The 25,928-nt window shown below is 49.0% G+C and overlaps 1 protein-coding gene across 6 annotated transcripts in view; it reads right to left on the bottom strand.

Annotated features, from left to right (window-relative positions):
• Positions 1 to 9,868: 9,868 nt before the first annotated feature.
• Positions 9,869 to 25,928, bottom strand: part of LOC106574160 (Nance-Horan syndrome protein) — a 105,787-nt gene continuing 89,727 nt past the window's right edge. For 3 of the 6 annotated variants that reach the window (XM_045697530.1, XM_045697531.1, XM_045697532.1), the window contains 3 exons: positions 14,199 to 17,168; positions 13,159 to 13,312; positions 9,869 to 11,924 (listed from right to left, as the gene is read on the bottom strand). In XM_045697530.1, the coding sequence (XP_045553486.1) occupies positions 11,357 to 11,924; positions 13,159 to 13,312; positions 14,199 to 17,168 (3,692 nt within the window). In that variant the 3' untranslated portion in view covers positions 9,869 to 11,356. The remainder of the gene's footprint in view (positions 11,925 to 13,158; positions 13,313 to 14,198; positions 17,169 to 25,928) is intronic. The other 3 variants (XM_045697533.1, XM_045697534.1, XR_006759792.1) reach the window with 3 other exon arrangements.

The following is a 25,928-nucleotide window of genomic DNA, read 5'->3' as shown; positions in this document are numbered from 1 at the left end:
CAAACTGACTTGTTGGAACGGTGGAATCCTATGACAGCGCCATGTTGAAAGTCACTGAGCTTTTCAGTAAGGCCATTCTACTGTCAATGTTTGTCTATGGAGATTGCACGGCTGTGTGCTCGATTTTATACACCCGTCAGCCACGAGTGTGGCTGAAATAGTCGAATCCACAAATTTCAAGGGGTGTCCACATACTTTTGTGTCTATAGTGTACTTTTAACAGAGATGAGATTGTATTAAGACCCCTTGATATTTTTATATTACAGCCTTATTTTAAAATGGGTTAGGGTTGGATTTTTTTGTTGTTAATAATGTGAAATTAACAGCTGTACAGAAAGACTCTTTCTGAAGGCCAAATTACAGAGGAGGAACTTCTTGATTTAATTAAAGCCTTTAAGTCTGGGGGAACTTCAGGGCTGGATGGAATACCAGTTGAGGTATACCAAACCTTTATTGATGTAGTCAGCTTCATTAAATAGTACCCGCAAAACACCGGTCTCAACGTCAACAGTGAAGAGGCGACTCCGGGATGCTGCAAAGAAAAAGCCATATCTCAGACTGGCCAATAAAAGTAAAAGATTAAAATGGGCAAAATAACACAGACACTGGACAGAGGAACTCTGCCTGGAAGGCCAGCATCCCGGAGTCGCCTCTTCACTGTTGACGTTGAGACTGGTGTTTTGACCACAACCACACAGATACTGGTTTTTCGGGGTTGTGGTCAGTAATCGTGTCGTCAGTAGTTGCGTGGTCAGTAGTTCTGATCAATATTTGCTGTCAGTAGTTATGTGATCAGTAGTTATATTAATTAGATGTGTGGTCAGTAGTTATGTTAATTAGATGTGTGGTCAGTAGTTATATTAATTAGATGTGTGGTCAGTAGTTATATTAATTAGATGTGTGGTCAGTAGTTATATTAATTAGTTGTGTGGTTGTGGTTAGTAGTTTTGTTGTTGTGGTCAGTAGTTATATTAATTAGATGTGTGGTCAGTAGTTGTGTGGTTATGTGGTCAGTAGTTATGTTAATTAGATGTGTGGTCAGTAGTTATGTTAATTAGATGTGTGGTCAGTAGTTATATTAATTAGATGTGTGGTCAGTAGTTATATTAATTAGATGTGTGGTCAGTAGTTATATTAATTAGTTGTGTGGTTGTGGTTAGTAGTTTTGTTGTTGTGGTCAGTAGTTATATTAATTAGATGTGTGGTCAGTAGTTGTGTGGTTATGTGGTCAGTAGTTATGTTAATTAGATGTGTGGTCAGTAGTTATGTTAATTAGATGTGTGGTCAGTAGTTATATTAATTAGATGTGTGGTCAGTAGTTATATTAATTAGATGTGTGGTCAGTAGTTATGTTAATTAGATGTGTGGTCAGTAGTTATATTAATTAGATGTGTGGTCAGTAGTTATGTTAATTTGATGTGTGGTCAGTAGATATGGTCAGTAGTTGTGGTCCAGATTTATGGTCAGTAGTTATGTGGTCAGTAATTTAGGTCAGTAGTTGTCTTGTGGTCAGTAGCTGTGTGGTTATGGTGTCTAGCTGTGGTCAGTAGCTGTGTGGTTATGGTGTCTAGCTGTGGTCAGTAGCTGTGTGGTTATGGTGTCTAGCTGTTGTCAGTAGCTGTGTGGTTATGGTGTCTAGCTGTTGTCAGTAGCTGTGTGGTTATGGTGTCTAGCTGTGGTCAGTAGCTGTGTGGTTATGGTCAGTGGTATTATTATTCAAGATGGCGTAGCATTCGGACGTGTGTCTGTCTTTCCCGTCCTGTCCCATGTATATATCGTTTTCTTCGTATATATTTTGTGTATATTTTAATCTCACTTTCCATCTACGGACTGAATAAACTCTCCTGCAACCCGCCTCACCCAATGTGGTACAGATCTGCTAATTTTATACTTTAGAACCAGAACCCCCTTCAGAACCTAGCCAGCTGACTAGCTACTAGTCAGTAAGCTACTGCTAGCGGTCCTCACCGTTAACTCAGACACCAGCCAGCCTCAACCCGGTCAATTCCTGCCAGTCTGCACAGCGCGATATCAACCCAGAGCCAATCCCATAGGACTGCATTTTCTCTACCACTTCTCCGGATTCCTACCGCAAGCTCTGAACCTTTACACCAGATCATCACAGCTAGCTAGCTGCTATCCGAGTGGCTACTCCTGGCTAACGTCTCCGTCCTGAAGCAAGCACCAGTTAGCCTGGAGCTAGTCTCGAGCTCGGCCCATCTTCCGGTTAGCCAAAGAGGTCCACCAGCCAATTATTGGGCTACAATACCTCTTTTGCCAATTGGCCGGCAATTTACTGCCGACACGAAGCCGCGCCGATCCATCACGACTGGTCTGCCGACGTACCGTCCGAGGTGGTCTCAACAGACTCTTCCTTTGCGACGTTGCCGGATGCCCATCTGCTAGCCCCGGCCTGCTAGCTGTCTGAATCGCCGTGTCTCCAGCTCGCCTAGCGTAGTAGCACTACTGAATTTGGCTCCCTGACTCATCTACTGCTACGCATTGGACCCTATGATCACTTGGCTAGACATTCCTCTCCCTAATGTCAATATGCCTTGTCTATTGCTGTTTTGGTTAGTGATTATTGTCTTATTTCACTGTAGAGCTTCCAGCCCTGCCCAATATGCTTTAGCTAGCCCTTTTGTTCCACCCTCCACACATGCAGTGACCTCACCTGGCTTAACCGGTGCCACTAGAGACAAACCTCTCTCACTCAATGCCGAGGTTTACTTCCACTGTACTCACATCCTACCATACCCCTGTCTGTACATTATACCTTGAATCTATTCTTCCGCGCCCAGAAATCTGCTCCTTTTACTCTCTGTCCCTAACGCAATAGACAACCAGTTCTTATAGCCTTTAGCTGTACCCTTATCCTACTCCTCCTCTGTTCCTCTGGTGATGTAGAGGTTAACTCAGGCCCTGCAGCCCCCAGCACCACTCCCATTCCCCAAGCGCTCTCATTTGTTGACTTCTGTAACCGTAAAAGCATTGGTTTCATGCATGTTAACATTAGAAGCCTCCTCCCTAAGTTTGTTTTATTCACTGCTTTAGCACACTCCACCAATCATGATGTCCTAGCCGTGTCTGAATACTGGCTTAGGAAGACCACCAAAAACCCTGAAATGTCCATCCCTAACTATAACATCTTCCGACAAGATAGAACTGCCAAAGGGGGCAGAGTTGCAATCTACTGCAGAGATTGCCTGCAGAGTTCTGTCATACTATCCAGGTCTGTGCCCAAACAATTCGATCTTCTACTTTTAAATATCCACCTTTCCAGAAACAAGTCTCTCACTGTTGTCGCTTGCTATAGACCCCCTTCAGCCCCCAGCTGTGCCCTGGAGACCATATGTGAATTGATTGCACCCCATCTATCTTCAGAGTTCGTACTGTTAGGTGACCTAAACTGGGATATGCTTAACACCCCGGCCGTCCTACAATCTAAGCTAGATGCCCTCAATCTTACACAAATTATCAAGGAACCTACCAGGTACAACCCCAAATCCGTAACCATGGGCACCCTCTTAGATATCATCCTGACCAACATGCCCTTTAAATACACCTCTGCTGTCTTCAACCAGGATCTCAGTGATCACTGCCTCATTGCCTGCGTGTGTGATGGGTCCGCTGTCAAACGACCACCCCTCATCACTGTCGGACGCTCCCTAAAACACTTCAGCAAGCAGGCCTTTCTAATCGACCTGGCCTGGATATCCTGGAAGGATATTGACCTCATCCCGTCAGTAGAGGATGCCTGGTTGCTCTTCAAAAGTGCTTTCCTCACCATCTTAAATAAGCAATGCCCCATTCAAAAAATGTAGAACTAAGAACAGATATACCCCTTGGTTTACCCCAGACTTGACTGCCCTTGACCAGCACAAAAACATCCTGTGGCGTTCTGCATTAGCATCGAATAACCCCTGCGATATGCAACTTTTTAGGGAAGTCAGGAACCAATATACTCAGTGAGTTAGGAAAGCAAAGGCTAGCTTTTTCAAACATAAATTTGCATCCTGTAGCACTAATTCCAAAAAGTTTTGGGACACTGTAAAGTCCATGGAGAATAAGAACACCTCCTCCCAGCTGCCCACTGCACTGAGGCTAGGAAACACTGTCACCACCGATAAATCTACGATAATTTCAATAAGCATTTTTCTACGGCTGTCCATGCTTTCCACCTGGCTACCTCTACCCCGGCCAACAGCTCAGCACCCCCTGCAGCGACTTGCCCGAGCCCCTCCCGCTTCTCCTTCACCCAAATCCAGATTGCAGATGTTCTGTAAGAGCTGCAAAATCTGGATCCCTACAAATCAGCTGGACTAGACAATCTGGACCCTCTCTAAAATGATCCACCGAAATTGTTGCAACCCCTATTACTAGCCTATTCTCAACCTCTCTTTCGCATCGTCTGAGATCCCTAAAGATTGGAAAGATGCCGCGGTCATCTCCCTCTTCAAAGGGGGAGACACTCTAAACCCAAACTGTTATAGACCTATATCCATCCTGCCCTGCCTTTCTGAAATCTTCGAAAGTCAAGTTAAACAGATCACTGAACATTTCGAATCCCACAGTACCTTCTCCACTATGCAATCTGGTTTCCGAGCTGGTCATGGGTGCACCTCAGCCACGCTCAAGGTCTTAAACAATATCATAACCGCCATCGATAAAATAGTACTGTGCAGCAGTCTTCATCAACCTGGCCAAGGCTTTCGACTCTGTTAATCACCGCATTGTTATCGGCAAACTCAATAGCCTTGGTTTCTCAAATGATTGCCTCCCCTGGTTCACCAACTACTTCTCAGATAGAGTTCAGTGTGCCAAATCGGAGTGCCTGTTGTCCGGACCTCTGGCATCTTTATGGGGATGCCACAGGGTTCAATTCTTGGGCTGACTCTTTTCTCTGTATATATCAATGATGTCGTTCTTGCTGCTGGTGATTCTCTGATCCACCTCTACGCAGATGACACCATTCTGTATACTTCTGGCCCTTCTTTGGACACTCTGCTAACTAACCTCCAGACGAGCTTCAATGCCATACAACTCTCCTTCCGTGGCCTCCAACTGCTCTTAAATGCTAGTAAAACTAAGTGCATGCTCTTCAACCGATCGTTGCCCGCACCCGCCCGACCGACTAGCATCACTACTCTGGACGGTTCTGACTTAGAATATGTGGACAACTACAAATACCTAGGTGTCTGGTTAGACTGTAAACTCTCCTTCCAGACTCACATTAAAAAATTAAATCTAGAATCGGCTTCCTATTTCACAACAAAGCCTCCTTCACTCATGCTGCCAAACATACCCCCGTAAAACGACTATCCTACCGATCCTCGACTTTGGCGATGTCATTTACAAAATAGCCCCCAACACTCTACTCAGCAAACTGGATGTAGCCTATCACAGTGCCATCCGTTTTGTCACCAAGGCCCCATATACTACCCACCACTGCGACCTGTATGCTCTCGTTGGCTGGTCCTCACTACATATTCGTCGCCAAACCCACTGGCTCCAGGTCATCTATAAGTATTTGCTAGGTAAAGCCCCGCCTTATCTCAGCTCACTGGTCACCATAGCAACATCCACCCGTAGCACGCGCTCCAGCAGGTATATCTCACTGGACATCCCCAAAGGCAACATTTCCTTTCCTTCCAGTTCTCTGCTCCTTATGACTGGAACGATTTGCAAAAATCACTGAAGCTGGAGTCTTGTATCTCCCTCACTAACTTTAAGCATCAGCTGACCACAATTACTGACCAAAAGATTCATAAGTGGAAGTGTCAAGATTGGGCAAAGAATTACCTGGACAGATTTTTCAAAGGTTTTATGGACAGATCAATTGAGAGTGACTCTTGATGGACCAGATGGATGGGTGCTGGCTGGATCAGTAATGGACACAGGGCACCACTTTGAGTCAGGTGCCAGCAAGGTGAAGGAGGGGTACTGGTATGGGCTGCTATTATTGAGGATGAGGTAGTTGGACCTTTTCGGGTTGAAGATGGACTGAAACTCAACTCCCAAACCTACTGCCAGTTTCTGGAAGATTCTTTCGTCAAACAGTGGTACAGGAAGAAGTCCTCAGCATTCTAGAAGGCCATGATCTTTATGCAGGACAATCCTCCATCACATGCATCCAAGTGCTCCACTGCTTGGCTAGCCAGCAAGGGCCTCAAAGATGCCAGAATAATGACCTGGCCCCCTTCCTCACCGTTACTTAAATCCTATTGAGAACTTGTGGGCCCTTCTCAAACGTGAGATTTACAGTGATGGAAGACAATACACCTCTTTGAACAGCATTTGGGAGGCTGTAGTTGCTGCTTCAGCGAAAATTGATCGTGAACAGATCAAGAAACTGACAGACTCCATGGATGGAAGGCTCATGGCAGTTATTGAAAATAAGGGTGGCTATATTGGTCACTGAATATTTTTGAAAGGCCAAAATTTGTATTTGTCATTGTGTTACTTATTTGTTACACTTACTCAAAAAAACTGACAATAAACAAGTGAGTTGGGAGAAATTATTTTTGTAATTTAGTTGCCTAATAATTCGGCACATTATATATTCCCCTGAGACAGACAAAACTCACTTTTCCATTGTTAAACATTCAGGTTTGGGGTTTAATAACATTTTGGATTGACTGAGAGCATTGTATTTGTTCAACAATAAAATGAATCCTGAGGAATCCAATTTGCCTAATAATTGTGCACTCGGTGTATATAAATTAGCAAATATTCCAACGTTTCTTTTTCTTTGTCATTATGGGGTATTGTGTGTAGATTGATGAGGGGAAACATTTTTTTTAATCCATTTTAGAATAAGGCTGTAACCTAACAATTATGTGGAAAAAGTCAAGGGGTCTGAATACTTCAGGCACTGTATTAATGTAACAAAAATATAAACGGAGTGTACAAAACATTAGGAACACCTGCTCTTCCCATGACTTAAAAAACCCTTATTGATGTCACATTCACCTCAATGTAGTTGAAGGGGAGGAGACAAGGCTTAAAAATCCTTCTTTAACCTGAGACAATTGAGACATGGATTGTGTGCCATTCAGAGGGTGAATGGGCAAGACTAAATATTTAAGTGCCTTTGAACGAGGTTTGGCAGTAGGTAACAGGTTCACCAGTTTGAGTGTGTCAAGAACTGCAACGCTGCTGGGTTTTTCACACTCAACAATCTCCTGTGTGTATCAACAATGGTCCAATGGACATCCAGCCAACTTGACAACTATGCAAAGCATTGTAGTCAACATGGACATGCATCCCTGTGGAACGCTGGACACCCCGTAGAGTCCATGTTCTGATGAATTGAGGCTGTTCTGACGGCAAAAGGGGGTGCAACTCAATATTAGGAAGGTGTTCCTAATGTTTTGTACACAAATACATATATATACACACACACACACGAGTGTATACATATGTATGTATGTATGTATGTATGTATATATATACACACACATACATACACATATATACACACATACATACACATATATATATATATATATACACACATACATACATACATACATAACACACACACATACATATCATATATATATTATATATAGTACTACAGACTGTACTACAGTAGTACTGTATTCTGCTGAACCAGAGGAAATGTGGACTAGGCTACTATTTATTAGATTTATAGTAGAGGAATAATATTTATTAATAAGCAAGACTTAATAGAGTCCCACAGTGGCAGTGTCATAATACCGATAAATCATAGTGGTCAAACAGGGAAATGGTTCCAATCGTTTTTCCACCATACATTTTCCCCATAGGGGATTTTAGAAACCCTTAAAACAAGGGCTGTGTTTCGTGTAGGCTTACCATGGCGTGACGTTTTGATAACCGTGTAAATCTCTCTAGGACAGGGTGACTTATCAATATATTCACATTTATTTACTCTCATATTAGAAAATGCTAATCAGCATCAAAGTAGACGTCATGCAAAACTACAAATCCCTGCAGGTCTCCTCTAGCTGACACCTAACAGGTATTGATCCTGCAGGTCTCCTCTAGCTGATACCTAACAGGTATTGATCCTACAGGTCTCCTCTAGCTGATACCTAACAGGTATTGATCCTGCAGGTCTCCTCTAGCTGACACCTAACAGGTATTGATCCTGCAGGTCTCCTCTAGCTGATACCTAACAGGTATTGATCCTACAGGTCTCCTCTAGCTGATATCTAACAGGTATTGATCCTACAGGTCTCCTCTAGCTGACACCTAACAGGTATTGATCCTGCAGGTCTCCTCTAGCTGATATCTAACAGGTATTGATCCTGCAGGTCTCCTCTAGCTGATACCTAACAGGTATTGATCCTACAGGTCTCCTCTAGCTGATATCTAACAGGTATTGATCCTGCAGGTCTCCTCTAGCTGATATCTAACAGGTATTGATCCTGCAGGTCTCCTCTAGCTGATATCTAACAGGTATTGATCCTACAGGTCTCCTCTAGCTGATATCTAACAGGTATTGATCCTGCAGGTCTCCTCTAGCTGATACCTAACAGGTATTGATCCTGCAGGTGTCCTCTAGCTGATATCTAACAGGTATTGATCCTACAGGTCTCCTCTAGCTGATACCTAACAGGTATTGATCCTGCAGGTCTCCTCTAGCTGATATCTAACAGGTATTGATCCTACAGGTCTCCTCTAGCTGATACCTAACAGGTATTGATCCTGCAGGTCTCCTCTAGCTGATATCTAACAGGTATTGATCCTACAGGTCTCCTCTAGCTGATATCTAACAGGTATTGATCCTGCAGGTCTCCTCTAGCTGACACCTAACAGGTATTGATCCTGCAGGTCTCCTCTAGCTGATATCTAACAGGTATTGATCCTGCAGGTCTCCTCTAGCTGATATCTAACAGGTATTGATCCTACAGGTCTCCTCTAGCTGATACCTAACAGGTATTGTGTCAATGTAAAACTTGCACAAGACAGTTCAAGTTTAGCTAATGTATTCATTACTACATTTAGCTAACATTAAATAGTTAATCCAGAGATTCTTTGCCTCGATTCGGTTGTCTCGTCCAGATTCGGTTGTCTCGTCCAGATCATCAAGGCATTTGTTGTTCTTTACGATAGCCACATTAGCAGCTATTGTAATTAGCATTTCATTTTTGGGGGGTAAATCCAGGCAAATATATTGATAAAAGTCACCTTGTCCTAAAGAGATTTACACGGTTATCAAAACGACACGCCAGTATAGCCTACAACCAGTGGAGGCTCCTCAGAGGAGGACTATCCTCCTCAGTGAATTATATAAAAAATTGTAAAACATAGAAAAAGTTATCCTTTTTAGATAAAACTATACTAAATATATTCACATCAAGAGAAATAACTGATTAAAACACTTTTGCAAAGGTCTACAGTAGCCTCAACAGCACTCTGTATGGTAGCACCATGGTGTAGCCGGAGGACAGCTAGCTTCCATCCTCCTCTGGGTACATTGACTTCAATACAAAACCTAGGAGGCTCATGGTTCTCACCCCCTTCCATAGACTTACACAGTTATGACAACTTCCGAAGAACATCCTTCAACCTATCAGAGCTCATGCAGCATGAACTGACACGTTGTCCACCCAATCAAAGGATCAGAGAATTAATCTAGTACTGAAAGCATAAGCTACAGCTAGTTAGCGCTGCAGTGCATAAAATGTGGTGAGTAGTTGACTCTGAGAGAAAGACAATAGTTGAACAGTTTTCAACAAATACATTTGTTCTTAGTTTCACTTAGCTAGTAAATGTAGCTGGCTAGTTTAGTTACTCAAACACCCGGCTCAAACAGAGGGATGCTATATTGGCTAGCTGGCTATGATTATCCAACACAACACTGGAACTCAAGTCAAGGTAAGCTTTTGGTATTATTAATTTATTACCACCGGGGACGCAGGTCTAACTGCTTACTGACTAAACACTGTACCGTTACTGCATGATTGTAGTGGGTTTACTAACACATTAGTTCTATTTGCTATGTTGACTAGGACGTTACTTTAGCTAATATGGGGACAACGATGCAGGCTGTGTGTAGCGGTTATGATATGGTTTGGCTTGGAAAGGTTTTTTCACTTGGTCACACAGCTGATGTGTTGTTCATTTGAAGTCCACAAGCGAAGGGAAAAGGTGAGAGGAGGAGAGTGCATAGAGGTCGAGAAGGAATACAACGTGGCTGCTATGAAAGTGAACTGTGTTTATGCGTGATCAGGGGTGTATTCATTCTGCCGATTCTGTTGAAAAACGTTTCTTAGAAACGGAAGCAAACAAAACGGGGATAAAATACATTAATGTGTCCAATAGAAACTCTTGTTTGCAATTGTTGGGCTAATGATGACACCCTACATCAGCTAGATGCAGGCAGGAGTGTGCAAGGCGGTGTTGAATGTCACTGTCTGTCCATGTGTCACTGTCATCTCAAATGTCTCTCTCGGCCTGTGTGCACCTACGTTGAAAACTTTAATTCATAGGCTAGGTTGTAGCAACCTCATAATGGGAATAGGGAACATTAGAGTATCATGTAGTAGCCTAAACCTATCACTGTTACATTGAACTGGGTGAAGGACAGTATCCTAAACCCATCACTGTTACATTGAACTGGGTGAAGGACAGTATCCTAAACCCATCACTGTTACATTGAACTGGGTGAAGGACAGTAACCTAAACCCATCACTGTTACATTGAACTGGGTGAATATGAATGACAGTCATCCAACATGCTGTAATAGAAATAAGGCCACGAAACACAGCCCTTATTTTACATGTTTCTATGGGAAAAATGAATGGAACCATTTACCTGTTTGACAGCCAGGCTTTATGGGTATTATGACTCATACTGTGTTACTCTAAGGTATTTCACAACTTTTACACCATTAGTGAAAAGTGAATATATTATACTGTAAATCTCATTATATCGATATATTCTATACATGTGGCATTTTCCAGCAATATCATAAAAGGGTTAAGGTTAAGGGCTACGGTTAAGGGTTACAATGGAAGATACCCATGTCTTTCCTGTAGCGCTACAACACAAGGTTGCCTTGATATAAAAACAGCCTTCACATAGCACAGTACATATTCCTGTTAACTTTCCTAACAGTTTAAAAAGCATTTCTTTTTTCAATAGAACATGGCTACAGAAGTTTCTCTCTCTCTCTCATTTCTGTTCTTAAGTCTCTCTGTTTTCCTTCAATACCAAAAGCTAAAAACAGAAATACATACTGTATTATAAATAGTTAGACACAGTTAAAATGTTCTAAGTCAGTCTGGTTGTTCTCTACTATCTATTCTAAAACCTTAAGATGTTCCTCTGTTTTACATTTCTGAAAGGTGGAAGGTGCTGTATGTTAGGAGTGGCTCCTGTCTGAGTTCTCCGTCTCGCCCTCTGAGATGGCCTGCATGGGGGCTGGGTACTGCCTGCTGCGGACGCTGTAGCGGCTGCTGGTGGGTGGAGGAGGGATGCGGGATCGGTTCTGTCTGGGACAGGCTGCAGTGGACAGGCCTTTAGGAGAGAAGCCCTCTGTGAAGGGGCTGGGGAGCTTCTCCGTGCCTGGCGGGTGCGAGAGGGGCTTCTCAGCAAGGGGGTCTCCAGGGGCATTGGGGCCGATGGGGCTCTTCAAGATCTCTGTGGCTGACATGCGATAGCTGGAATCTGACCGGCTGCCTTTCTTCAGGAGTAAAAGTTTAAACTCCTCGTGGGAGGTGCTGGACTTCTTCAGGCTGCGGTAGATGGGTCCCGGGGCCTTCTGGGGGCCAGTGGGGGTGGTTGGGGTGCTGGGGTTCACCGGAGAAGTCACAGTGTTGCCAGGTGGGGTGACTGGGGTACAAGGTGAGGTGCTCCCAGATGCAGCACACAGACGGCTCCGGGCACTTAACTCTCCAGAGTCCTTCCTACCTAGAACTTTCCTCCTGGATCTATGAAGGACAGTGGAACAGTGGTTAGGACTGGGTGTAACAGACCAGTGGTTAGGGTTATGGATAACAGAATAGGGGTTATGGATAACAGAACAGGGGTTATGGATAACAGAACAGGGGTTGGGGTTATGGATAACAGAACAGGGGTTATGGATAACAGAACAGGTGTTATGGATAACAGAACAGGTGTTATGGATAACAGAACAGGTGTTATGGATAACAGAACAGGGGTTATGGATAACAGAACAGGGGTTGGGGTTATGGATAACAGAACAGGGGTTATGGATAACAGAACAGGGGTTATGGATAACAGAACAGGGGTTATGGATAACAGAACAGGGGTTGTGGATAACAGAACAGGGGTTGTGGATAACAGAACAGGGGTTATGGATAACAGAACAGGGGTTATGGATAACAGAACAGGGGTTAGGGATAACAGAACAGGGGTTAGGGATAACAGAACAGGGGTTATGGATAACAGAACAGGGGTTATGGATAACAGAACAGGGGTTATGGATAACAGAACAGGGGTTATGGATAACAGAACATGGGTTATGGATAACAGAACAGGGGTTATGGATAACAGAACAGGGGTTATGGATAACAGAACAGGGGTTGTGGATAACAGAACAGGGGTTATGGATAACAGAACAGGGGTTAGGGTTATGGATAACAGAACAGGGGTTATGGTTATGGATAACAGAACAGGGGTTATGGATAACAGAACAGGGGTTAGGGTTATGGATAACAGAACAGGGGTTATGGATAACAGAACAGGGGTTAGGGTTAACAGGGGTTAGGGTTAACAGGGGTAAGGGTTATGAATAACAGAACCGGGGTTGGGGATAACAGAACAGGGGTTGGGGTTATGGATAACAGAACAGGGGTTATGGATAACAGAACAGGGGTTAGGGTTATGGTTAACAGAACAGGGGTTAGGGTTAACAGGGGTTATGGTTAACAGGGGTAAGGGTTATGAATAACAGAACAGGGGTTAGGGTTAACAGGCGTTATGGTTATGGTTAATAGGGTTAACAGGGTTAACAGGGGTTAGGGTTAACAGGGTTAACAGGGGTTAGGGTTAACAGGGGTTAGGGTTATGAATAACAGAACAGGGGTTAGGGTTAACAGGGTTAACAGGGTTACATTTGTAAAAGTTAGAGCACCTATGCTTCTTTCTTGCAAAACAAGGTTATTAGCTTAGTGACAAATCAAACTATCACCAGAAACCCACCTGTGTATCATGGCAAACAGCTCCTCTGTAGTGCAAGCCTTGGTGGGCGACAGGAAGACGTCACCCTCAGCCTTGGTGGGCGACAGGAAGACGTCACCCTCAGCCTTGGTCTCCTCACTCAGAGGAAACACAGAGTTGTCACTGGGTCTGGAATCTGGAAAAACAGGGTTGGGCTGGATTAATGACAAGACAAAGCTTGTTTGGTTTAAAGGCACCTCACAATCCTTAATTAAAGCTAGCGTCTAGACTATTTTAAAAAGATTTCCTGTCTTCTAGTCAATGACAACAACAGTTGAACGGCTGTCTGACGTTTCATCTTTACTGCAGTAGCCCTGCTCTGAGTCTGGGGTAGACTGGGGTAGTCTCTGAGTCTGGGGTAGACTGGGGAAGTCTCTGAGTCTGGGGTAGACTGGGGTAGTCTCTGAGTCTGGGGTAGACTGGGGTAGTCTCTGAGTCTGGGGTAGACTGGGGTAGTCTCTGAGTCTGGGTTAGACTGGGGTAGTCTCTGAGTCTGGGTTAGACTGGGGTAGTCTCTGAGTCTGGGGTAGACTGGGGTAGTCTCTGAGTCTGGGGTGTTTGGGATAGACTGGGGTAGTCTGGGGTAGTCTCTGAGTCTGGGGTAGACTGGGGTAGACTCTGAGTCTGGGGTAGACTGGGGTAGTCTCTGAGTCTGGGGTGTTTGGGGTAGACTGGGGTAGTCTGGGGTAGTCTCTGAGTCTGGGTTAGACTGGGGTAGTCTCTGAGTCTGGGGTAGACTGGGGTAGTCTCAGTCTGGGGTGTTTGGGGTAGACTGGGGTAGACTGGGGTAGTCTCTGAGTCTGGGTTAGACTGGGGTAGTCTCTGTGTTTGGGGTGTCTGGGGTAGACTGGGTTAGTCTCTGAGACTGGGGTAGTGTGTTTCTGGGGCAGTGTGTGTTTCTGGGGTAGTGTCTGGGGTAGTGTGTTTCTGGGGTGACCCTGGTGTGGAGGTGGACCCTTCCTCTACTCCTCCCTGCTGCTATCCTGAGAGACACTAATTGGTTGGAACTCCTGAAGACTTACACTCCTCTTCTCTGCCAGCCACATCGCTGATTGGATAAGCTTGCAATGTTTCAGACTGATCACTTTTAACAGGCACTTTGTCTAGACTCTCTGATGTTGTGGCTAAGCTGTAATGACCAGGAAACATTGAAAGGTCTTCAGGCCTCTGTAGTTCAGATGGCTCAGGTGGTAGCGGTCGGGACTGTTCTGCCTCCAGACTGCTGCTACTCCCAGAGAATAGAGCTTTCTGTTCCTCTACCTCCTGACCTGGGGTCACCCTTGTGGCCTCAGTCCCCGTCTGGCAGACCTCCTGGTCTAGCAGGGACTGCTGGTCTGTAAGCGGCTGGTGTTGGTCCAGGAGAGGCTGGTGTTGGTCTCTGATGGTATGGTCCTCTTCTGGTAGTCTCTCCTGGTCCGGTAGTCTCTCCTGGTCCGGTAGTCTCTCCTGGTCCGGTAGTCTCTCCTGATCTGCCAGTGTTTGGTCTACAGGCTGTCTGAAGGTGGTGGTACTCCACTGGGCTTCAGCAGGGTGTCTGTCCTGCCTGTACCTCACGCTACTGTGACCTGCCTGGTCCCTACCGACAGGGCCTTCACTGGGGGCCAACAGTGACTCACAGTACTGTTGAGAGGGGGGAACCTGGGAGTTGTAGGCTGGAGGCTTCATGGTTGTAGACTCAGGGGACCTGCTGCTGGAAGGGAGGCTGATGTTCACAGTGGGACACTTGGGTCTGGTGGCAACATCTGGGCCGGGCCGGTCAGGGCTCCCCTCTCCTTGCTTCCCCACAGATCTCAGCTGGACTGAGTGCAGCACGGTGGGGGTGATGGTCATGGGAAGACTGCTGGAGGTCTCGGTTGCCGCTCTGGCCTCAGCGCTGGCCGATGCTGCTGCCGTCTGCTTGCTTTGCTGCAGGAGGTAGAGCTGGTTCCTGTGGCCTGGGGGCTTGGTAGAGACTGGAGGAGGGCTGGTAGGGTTAGGGCTGTGAAGGGCGTGGAGGTCCTGGTGGCTGGGGGGGATGACTGGCAGCTCCACATCTCTGGTGGAGTTGACGGACAGAGATGATTTCCTCTCTGGAATCTTGGGCTTCCTCTTCTGATTGGTGGGTGACAGGGGACTGGGGAAGAAGGCGCAGGGAAAGGAAGAGGTGGGGGTCTCGGATTGACTGGAGTAGCCACTAGATGGTGACACTAAGCCGACCAGCCTCTCTGGAGAGGACATCTTGAAGTCCCCTTCTACTGAGGGCAGGGAGGACATCTTGAAGTCTTCTACTGATGGCAGTGAGGGGGTGGAGCCTGACTGGGAGGTCTGGGACTCTGAACTCTCCTGAGACTTTATGCATTCTATAACAGTAGTACCGGTAGCAGTGGAGGAGTTAGACAGAGAGCGATAGGGGTCAGTGTTCGACTTCAAGTCATTCACAAGCCAGAGATCTGCATAGTCTGACTGGACAGCTCCCTCATCTTTATAGGAGCCTCTGTCAGAGGAACCAAACAGGCCGGAGCCCGGCATCTCCTCGGTGTTCTCCATCCGCCAGGTCTCGAGGGCCGCTAGGGGCTCCAGAGGGTCTTGCCCCAGGCCCCCCTCCCCTCCCAGGTGGCCCAGAGCAGGGTCGGGGTCAGGGAGGTTAGGGTGGCCCAGGGAGCCCTCTAGGTCCAGCTGTAACCTCCTCTCTCTGGAACACGACTTTCTTTGCTGCCCGCTGCGGTTCTTTGGTTCGGTGTCGTCAGGAGAATTCCCCCCCCCGCTGATCTTCCTTAGTGAGGAGCTGCGTCTGGGGGCAGAGGGCTTGGCCTTAGGTTTCCTCAATGTCAGACAGCGTCTCCCCAGAGTCATGTGCTCCTGTCCACAGTCAGAGTAGTTATACATGAAGCTCTTGCTCTCTTTCAGACCACAGTCAAAGTGCATGGAGGTGTAGTATCCTTCATTGTCTATGGAGTAGTATGATACAGTGTCAGCCTTCTCAGAAGGAGGCTTGTCTGTAGTGAAGCTCTCACAGGTAGCCATGCTGGTAAAGCTGGGGTACCCCAGACTCCCCTCCCCCTCTCTGGAGCGCTCAGGGCTGAAGTCATGGAGCCTGGAATCAGGGTGGGTGTAACTCCACTCCCCATCACTAGCCGTGCTGACCCCTAAATCGTCCAGCTGCCGGTCGGTCTGGTATGGGTCCAGGATGAGGATGGGGGCAGGGTCATCTGTAGCGTGGGGGCCGGTGTTCAGCGACAGCTCCGAGTCACAGTGTGAGGAGCCAGTGAGCTGGGGGGAGGCAGCCGGGGGGAGGGTTTCAGAGGTGTGGGAAGGGCACGTTGAGCTGCTGCCGCTCCAGTTCCCACTAGAAGATTGGTGGTCATCTTTATGGTCCATCTGACACCCAACAACCCGCCTGGTGGATGTGGAGTGGAGCGGACTGGAGAAAGTATCTGAGCTGGAGGACATCTCACAGCTCCCCATGTCAACCTTCCGGGGGAGGCGGGATTGGCTCCTCTCAAGCCAGGGGCTGCCAGTGCGCTGCTGGTACTTCAGGCTGGCCAGAGGGTGGTCCGGCTGGGACTGGTCATCTGCACTTTCCTCCCCCTTCTCCTTTGGCTCCCCCAACCCAGACAGGAAGTCATCAGTCTCAGAGGGAGACAGCTCCTCTTCCTCCTCCTCACTGTGGTGGTGAACCTCAATCAGTCTCCTCCCCTCCCTTGGCTGGCTGCATGAATGCAGGCGTACCCCCAGCGAAGAGGAGAACATGGCGTTGTTGCGCTCCGAAGTGTTCAGTAGAGAGGAGATGTTCCCGGTGGAGAGGGACAGCGGGACAGGGGTGGAGCTGACCCCCTGCTGACCACGCTGGTACTGGACCCTCCAGTGGGACGGCGCGCAGACCAGGAAGTCTTCAGTCTGGCAGCCAGAGTCCTTCTTGGCGTTCAGACGACTGCACAGGTCCTCGCTACAGAGCGCAGCGTTGCATCGGACAACCACTGTCCGCTCTCTGGCACCCGGAGACTCATCAGAATCTGGAGGAGGAGAGGGTCAGAGTTAGACACAGGAGGAGGGGTCAGGGTCCGACGCAGGAGACGACGACACCGGGTCAGAGACAGACGCAGGAGGAGACACCGGGTCAGAGACAGACGCAGGAAGAGACACCGGGTCAGAGTTATACAGTGAGGGGAAAAAAGTATTTGATCCCCTGCTGATTTTGTACGATTGCCCACTGACAAAGAAATGATCAGTCTATAATTTTAATGGTAGGTTTATTTCAACAGTGAGAGACAGAATAACAAAATAATCAAGAAAAACGCATGTCAAAAATGTTATAAATTGATTTGCATTTTAATGAGGGAAATAAGTATTTGACCCCCTCGCAATCAGAAAGATTTCTGGCTCCCAGGTGTCTTTTATACAGGTAACGAGCTGAGATTAGGAGCACACTCTTAAAGGGAGTGCTCCTAATCTCAGTTTGTTACCTGTATAAAAGACACCTGTCCACAGAAGCAATCAATCAATCAGATTCCAAACTAATTTACGCCACCATGGCCAAGACCAAAGAGCTCTCCAAGGATGTCAGGGACAAGATTGTAGACCTACACAAAGCTGGAATGGGCTACAAGACCATCGCCAAGCTGCTTGGTGAGAATTTGACAACAGTTGGTGGGATTATTCGCAAATGGAAGAAACACAAAAGAACTGTCAGTCTCCCTCGGCCTGGGGCTCCATGCAAGATCTCACCTCGTGGAGTTGTATTGATCATGAGAACGGTGAGAAATCAGCCCAGAACTACACGGGAGGATCTTGTCAATGATCTCAAGACAGCTGGGACCATAGTCACCAAGAAAACAATTGGTAACACACTGCGCCGTGAAGGACTGAAATCCTGCAGCGCCCGCAAGGTCCCCCTGCTCAAGAAAGCACATATACATGACCGTCTGAAGTTTGCCAATGAACATCTGAATGATTCAGAGGACAACTGGGTGAAAGTGTTGTGGTCAGATGAGACCAAAATTGAGCTCTTTGGCATCAACTTAACTCGCCGTGTTTGGAGGAGGAGGAATGCTGCCTATGACCCCAAGAACACCATCCCCACCGTCAAACATGGAGGTGGAAACATTATGCTTTGGGGGTGTTTTTCTGCTAAGGGGACAGGACAACTTCACCGCATCAAAGGGACAATGGACGGGGCCATGTACCATCAAATCTTGGGTGAGAACCTCCTTCCCTCAGCCAGGGCATTGAAAATGGGTCGTGGATGGGTATTCCAGCATGACAATGACCTAAAACACACGGCCAATACAACAAAGGAGTGGCTCAAGAAGAAGCACATTAAGGTCCTGGAGTGGCCTAGTGTAACGATCGTCGTCGGGTGACGAGGAAGGGGACCAAAACGCAGCTGGAAGCGAACACATGTTTATTCTTTGCACTGAAATAAACACGTACACAAAATCAAGAAAATGCCGATACGTTACTTGCTCAAACACAAAGAGACAACACCCCACCAACAGCGTGGGGGAAAAGGAACTTAAATGTGATCCCAATCAGAGACAACTAGCGACAGCTGTCTCTGATTGGGAATCGACAGAACCCAACATAGAAATAAACCCCATAGAGCTAACACAAGGCTATACCGCAAACATAGAAAACAAACCCAGGAAAAATACCCAACATGACACACCCTGACCCAAAATACCCGAGTTCACCTGGTCAGGGCGTGACAGTACCCCCCCCCCCAACGGTGCGTACTCCCGGCGCACCAAACTTAAGTCTATTAGGGGGGGGGACCCGGGTGGGCGCCTCACCCTCGGTGGAGGCTCTGGCCCCGGGCGTGTTCTTTCCCCCGCCTCCACCATAGCCCTACCCCTCTGGCCCGGACTGGACCACTGTGGAGCGGCATGCTCAGGCTCTGGAGCGGAGCCGTCGACCGGAACAGGATTGGGCACCGGTGGACCGGACACGGGCCGTGCCGGACTGGGAACACGCACCACTGGCTTGGTGCGGGCAGCAGGAACGGGCCGGGCCGGACTGGGGACACGCACCACTGGCTTGGTGCGGGGAGCAGGAACGGGACGGGCCGGACTGGGGACACGCACCACTGACATGGTGCGGGGAGCAGGGACGGGCCGGGCCGGACTGGGAAGCCGCACCACTGGCTTGGTGCGGGGAGCAGGAACGGGACGGGCCGGACTGGGGACACGCACCACTGACATGGTGCGGGGAGCAGGGACGGGCCGGGCCGGACTGGGAACCCGCACCACTGGCTTGGTGCGGGGAGCAGGAACAGCCGGGCCGGACTGGGGACACGCACCACTGACTTGGTGCGGGGAGCAAGGACGGGCTGGGCCGGACTGGGAACACGCACCACTGGCTTGGTGCGGGGAGCAGGAACGGGCCGGGCCGGATTGGGGACTCGCACCACTGGCCTGGTGCGGGGAGCAGGAACGGGCCGGGCCGGACTGGGGACACGCACCACTGACCTGGTGCGGGGAGCAGGGACGGGCCGGGCCGGACTGGGAACACGCACCACTGGCTTGGTGCGGGGAGCAGGAACGGGCCGGGCCGGACTGGGGACACGCACCGCTGACTTGGTGCGGGGAGCAGGGACGGGCCGGGCCGGACTGGGAACACGCACCACTGGCTTGGTGCGGGGAGCAGGAACGGGCCGGGCCGGACTGGGGACACGCACCGCTGACTTGGTGCGGGGAGCAGGGACGGGCCGGGCCGGACTGGGGACACGCACCACTAACCTGGTGCGGGGAGCAGGGACGGGCCGGGCCGGACTGGGAACACGCACCACTAGCTTGGTGCGGGGAGCAGGAACGGAACGGGCCGAGCCGGACTGGGGACACGCACCACTGACTTGGTGCGGGGAGCAGGGACGGGCCGGACAGGACTGTGGACACGCACCGTGGGCTTGGTGCGGGGAACAGGAACGGGCCGGACAGGACTGTGGACACGCACCGCTGACCTGGTGCGGGGAGCAGGGACGGGCCGGACCGGACTGGGAACACGCACCACTGGCTTGGTGCGGGGAGCAGGAACGGGCCGGGCCGGACTGGGGACACGCACCACTGGCTTGGTGCGGGGAGCAGGGACGGGCCGGGCCGGACTGGGAACACGCACCACTGGCTTGGTGCGGGGAACAGGAACGGGCCGGGCCGGACTGGGGACACGCACCGCTGACTTGGTGCGGGGAGCAGGGACGGGCCGGACAGGACTGTGGACACGCACCAGTGGGCTTGGTGCGGGGAGCAGGAACGGGCCGGGCCGGACTGGGGACACGCACCACTGGCTTGGTGCGGGGAGCAGGGACGGGCCGGGCCGGACTGGGAACACGCACCACTGGCTTGGTGCGGGGAGCAGGAGCGGGCCGGGCCGGACTGGGGACACGCACCACTGACTTGGTGCAGGGAGCAGGGACGGGCCGGACAGGACTGTGGACACGCACAGTGGGCTTGGTGCGGGGAACAGGAACGGGCCGGGCCGGACTGGGAACACGCACCACTGGCTTGGTGCGGGGAGCAGGAACGGGCCGGGCCGGACTGGGGACACGCACCACTGGCTTGGTGCGGGGAGCAGGGACGGGCCGGGCCGGACTGGGAACACGCACCACTGGCTTGGTGCGGGGAGCAGGAACGGGCCGGGCCGGACTGGGGACTCGCACCTCTGGCTTGGTGCGGGGAGCAGGAACGGGCCGGGCCGGACTGGGGACACGCACCACTGACCTGGTGCGGGGAGCAGGGACGGGCCGGGCCGGACTGGGAACCCGCACCACTGGCTTGGTGCGGGGAGCAGGAACGGGCCGGGCCGGACTGGGGACACGCACCGCTGACTTGGTGCGGGGAGCAGGGACGGGCCGGGCCGGACTGGGAACACGCACCACTGGCTTGGTGCGGGGAGCAGGAACGGGCCGGGCCGGACTGGGGACACGCACCACTGACTTGGTGCGGGGAGCAGGGACGGGCCGGACTGGGAACACGCACCACTGGCTTGGTGCGGGGAGCAGGAACGGGCCGGGCCGGACTGGGGACACGCACCGCTGACTTGGTGCGGGGAGCAGGGACGGGCCGGGCCGGACTGGGGACACGCACCACTAACCTGGTGCGGGGAGCAGGGACGGGCCGGGCCGGACTGGGGACACGCACCACTGACTTGGTGCGGGGAGCAGGGACGGGCCGGGCCGGACTGGGGACACGCACCACTGACTTGGTGCGGGGAGCAGGGACGGGCCGGGCCGGACTGGGAACACGCACCACTGGCTTGGTGCGGGGAGCAGGAGCGGGCCGGGCCGGACTGGGGACACGCACCATTGACTTGGTGCGGGGAGCAGGGACGGGCCGGACAGGACTGTGGACACGCACAGTGGGCTTGGTGCGGGGAACAGGAACGGGCCAGACAGGACTGTGAACACGCACTGGTGAACTGAAGCGTGGAGCCGGTTTAGCCACTCGTCCTGGCTGGATGCCCATCCTAGCACGGCATGTGCTGGGCATGTCCACCGGACGCACCGGGCTGTGCGGGCGCACTGGCGACACAGCGCGCAACTCCGCATACCATGGCTCCTCCTCCAGATCTTCCCTCAGCAGGTCCTCAATCAACCGCCTCATCTTCGTCTCCTCCTCCGCCGTCATCCCCCACGAGAGCAGTGGTCTGGGCTCTTCCTCTGCCCTTCCGGACCACCCCATTAGCCCCCCCAAAAAAATTTCTTGGGGGTGTCTTCCGGGCCTCCTCGACCGCCGCCTGCGACTCCGTCCACCGGCTGGCTTTACCTCCTCGACCTGGGAATCCTTTCGCCAGGGTCCTTTCCCCGACATGATCTCCTCCCAGGTCCAGAACTCCTTCCCCTCGCGAGCCCATCTCTCACGCTCCTGATCCTCCCGCTGCTTGGTCCTTGTTTGGTGGGGTGTTCTGTAACGATCGTCGTCGGGTGACGAGGAAGCGGACCAAAACGCAGCTGGGAGCGAACACATGTTTATTCTTTGCACTGAAATAAACACGTACACAAAATCAAGAAAATGCCGATACGTTACTTGCTCAAACACAAAGAGACAACACCCCACCAACAGCGTGGGGGAAAAGGAACTTAAATGTGATCCCAATCAGAGACAACTAGCGACAGCTGTCTCTGATTGGGAATCGACAGAACCCAACATAGAAATAAACCCCATAGAGCCAACACAAGGCTATAATGCTAACATAGAAAACAAACCCAGGAAAAATACCCAACATGACACACCCTGACCCAAAATACCCGAGTTCACCTGGTCAGGGCGTGACACCTAGCCAGTCTCTAGACCTTAATCCCATAGAAAATCTGTGGAGGGAGCTGAAGGTTCGAGTTGCCAAACGTCAGCCTCGAAACCTTAATGACTTGGAGAAGATCTGCAAAGAGGAGTGGGACAAAATCCCTCCTGAGATGTGTGCAAACCTGGTGGCCAACTACAAGAAACATCTGACCTCTGTGATTGCCAACAAGGGTTTTGCCACCAAGTACTAAGTCATGTTTTGCAGAGGGGTCAAATACTTATTTCCCTCATTAAAATGCAAATCAATTTATAACATTTTTGACATGCGTTTTTCTGTTTTTTTTGTTGTTATTCTGTCTCTCACTGTTCAAATGAACCTACCATTAAAATTATAGACTGATAATTTCTTTGTCAGTGGGCAAACGTACAAAATCAGCAGGGGATCAAATACTTTTTTCCCTCACTGTAGACGCAGGAGGAAACACCGGGTGAGGTTCAGACGCAGGAGGAGACACCGGGTCAGAGACACAGGAAGACAGGAGGAGAGGGTCGAGTTAGACACAGGAAGACAGGGTCAGGTAGACAGGAGGAGAGGGTCAGAGTTAGACACAGGAAAACAGGGTCAGGTAGACAGGAGGAGAAAGTCAGACACAGGAGGAGTGTGTTAGGGTCAGAATTAGACAGGAGGAGTGGGTTAGGGTCCGAATTAGACAGGAGGAGTGGGTTAGGGTCAGAATTAGACAGGAGGAGAGAGTCAGAGTGAGACAGGAGGCCAGACAGAATTTACAAAACGCACCTAAAATGGTTATTTGCATAGTGGAGTCTTTTGTTAAGACATGAAGCTAGCTAAATTGTTTTACCATAATCACAACTCATGACGTTACTACCCTGCATCAATCTGCAGGTAGCTAACAAATATCTGAAAATGTAGCTAGCTAGACTATCTTATCCGTACACATCATTCATGGATGGACGCATCTCCTGTCGGATGCCATGGTTGCCCTTAGTTTGAAGATGCAATCTAGGGACAGGTGTTTTCTCCATCTCCTTAGCTATCCTACTCGAATTCCACTGATTTCAAAACTGGGTCATCCAGAAAGCAGAGAGCAACACTTATGCAGTTTTACTACGCAATACATTTTTTACCTAGACATACTGACCAGCTCAAATAGACAGAAGCGTGCGATATGGCAGACCAATCCAAACTCAATCACTGCTAGCGGGAAGGTCGCTGACTTTTTCTGTGGCTAAACCAACTAGGCTCGTAATTTTACAATTTTATTCGTATTTACAGATAGCATACAAGTTTGTTATTAAGGCACATGTTTGAGAAGGCATTTCTGACCAAAAAAACGCATTTTGATTAAAAAGAGCTGTTCAGACGCCTCTCCTGTGAAGTAGTGACCTGCAACATACGCCTAGCTTCCTGAAGCAGGTCACATGTGCTGAAGACAACAGCAAAATGTCAGATAAAGCAATTAGACAAATCCGGCTGTTATTAAACCTTTCTATAGTAATGGCTTGACAATTTTGTTTCATTAGAACAGACTGGTATTACTTCTCATTATTGTAGTGTTGTTTACACTGTTCCAAACAGGCAGATAAATGATATTGTAATCTAACAGCACCTGTTTGTCAAGCAGCAGCATCTCTTGCACTTTCGACAATGATTTTACATGAGGCCTAACATGAGGCATGAGGCCTAACATGAGGGTCACATGACACATTGCATTCAAAAAGTATTCAGACTCGACTTTTTCCACATTTTGTTAAGTTACAGCCTTATCCCCCCTCATCAATCTATACATAATGAGAATGCAAAAACAGGTTTAGACATTTTTGCTAAAATATATATAATGAAATATCACATTTACATAAGTATTCAGACCCTTTACTCAGTATTTTGTGGAAGCATCTTTGGGAGCGATTACAGCCATCAGTCTTCTTGGGTATCACACTACAAGCTTGGCACCCCTGTATTTGAGGAGTTTCTCCCATTCTGCTCTACAGATCCTCTCAAGCTCTGTCAGGTTGGATGGAGAGCGTCGCTGCACAGGTATTTTCAGGTCTCTCCAGAGATGTTCGATCAGGTTCAAGTCCGGGCACTGGCTGGGCCACTCAAGGACATTCAGAGACTTGTCCCGAAGCCACCCCTGTGTTGTCTTGGCTGTGTGCTTAGGGTCGTTGTCCTGTTGGAATCTTTATGCCAATAGTTAAGTTATGCTAAAACTACAGTAAACACGACTGTTAGGTCTACAACTCCATGTCATTTCAATAACTTAATTTCAATAAAAATCTTCAATCCACCTGTCCCTGACTTTTCCTAAATATGTGTATTTTACACTCTAGCTGAAGGCCTACATTGAGATAAATATCATAAAAGACAAACTTTGAGCATTTCATCCTCATTTGCCATGAAGGTCTGCTGCACCATATGCAAATTAAAACTTCTACGGGATCGGTGTCCCTCCACCGGGACGGTTGAGCGAAGGTGCTGTAACGGTTTTGAGGTTATTGTTTGTTAGGGGTGCCAGGTAGGTCACTTCACCCATCTCTCCACATAGCCCACCACATGCACTGTGTGATGCCTTCAATTGCATTACCAGAGAAAATATTGATTCAGGGCCGTCACACACACCCTCCCCTGGAAAAAGCCGACCATTGCCCTGGAAGGCACATCTGGTCTGGGAAACCGAGAAAAGCCACTACAAAAATATTAATGACTTTGTGGCACTCTCGCTCCTCAGCTGAGGGGTAACAGGCCTTAAGGTATTAGACTTCTGGGTCTGGGAATCCGAGAAAAGTCTCATCACTTTCCTCTTCAAAGATATCCAGGACTTTGCTGCGCTCAATCTCCTCCAATTCCTCAGCTGAGGGGTAACAGGCCTTAACTTTTTTGGGCTAGGGGGCAGTATTTTGAAGTTTGGATGACAAGCGTGCCCAAAGTAAACTGCCTGTTACTCAGGCCCAGAAGCTAGGATATGCATATAATTGGTAGATTTGGATAGAAAACACTCTGAGGTTTCTAAAATGGTTAAAATAATGTCTGTGAGTATAACAGAACTGATATAGCAGGCGGAAACCCGAGGAAAATCCATCCAGGAAATGGGATTTTTTTGATGCGAGTGGTTTTCCATTGAAAGCCTATTAACTATGTAATGGTTTAGGGCCCAGATTGCAGTTCCTATGGCTTCCACTAGATGTCAACAGTCCTTTAGACATGGTTTCAGGCTTGTTTTCTGAAAAACAACTAAGAAAAATACCTTTTGGTCAGGGGTCTATGGAATCATGCAGTACTAGTTTGCGAGCGTGACTGCGTGCGTGCCCTTCGTTCTTTTTCCTTTCTATTGAATACGCTATTGTCCGGTTGAAATATTATCGATTATTTAGATAATTGACACCCTGAGGATTAGTTATAAACATCGTTTGACATGTTTCAACGAACTTTACCAGTACTATTAGGATGTATTCGTCTGCATGTTTTGACCGCCTTTGAGCCAGTGGATTACTGAACAAAACAGAGTTTTTGGGATATAAAGA

Source organism: Salmo salar, chromosome ssa16, assembly GCF_905237065.1.
Source record: "Salmo salar chromosome ssa16, Ssal_v3.1, whole genome shotgun sequence".
Taxonomy (NCBI): domain Eukaryota; kingdom Metazoa; phylum Chordata; class Actinopteri; order Salmoniformes; family Salmonidae; genus Salmo; species Salmo salar.
The sequence above is the reverse complement of the archived record's forward strand: the minus strand, read 5'-3'. Positions and strand labels throughout refer to the sequence as shown.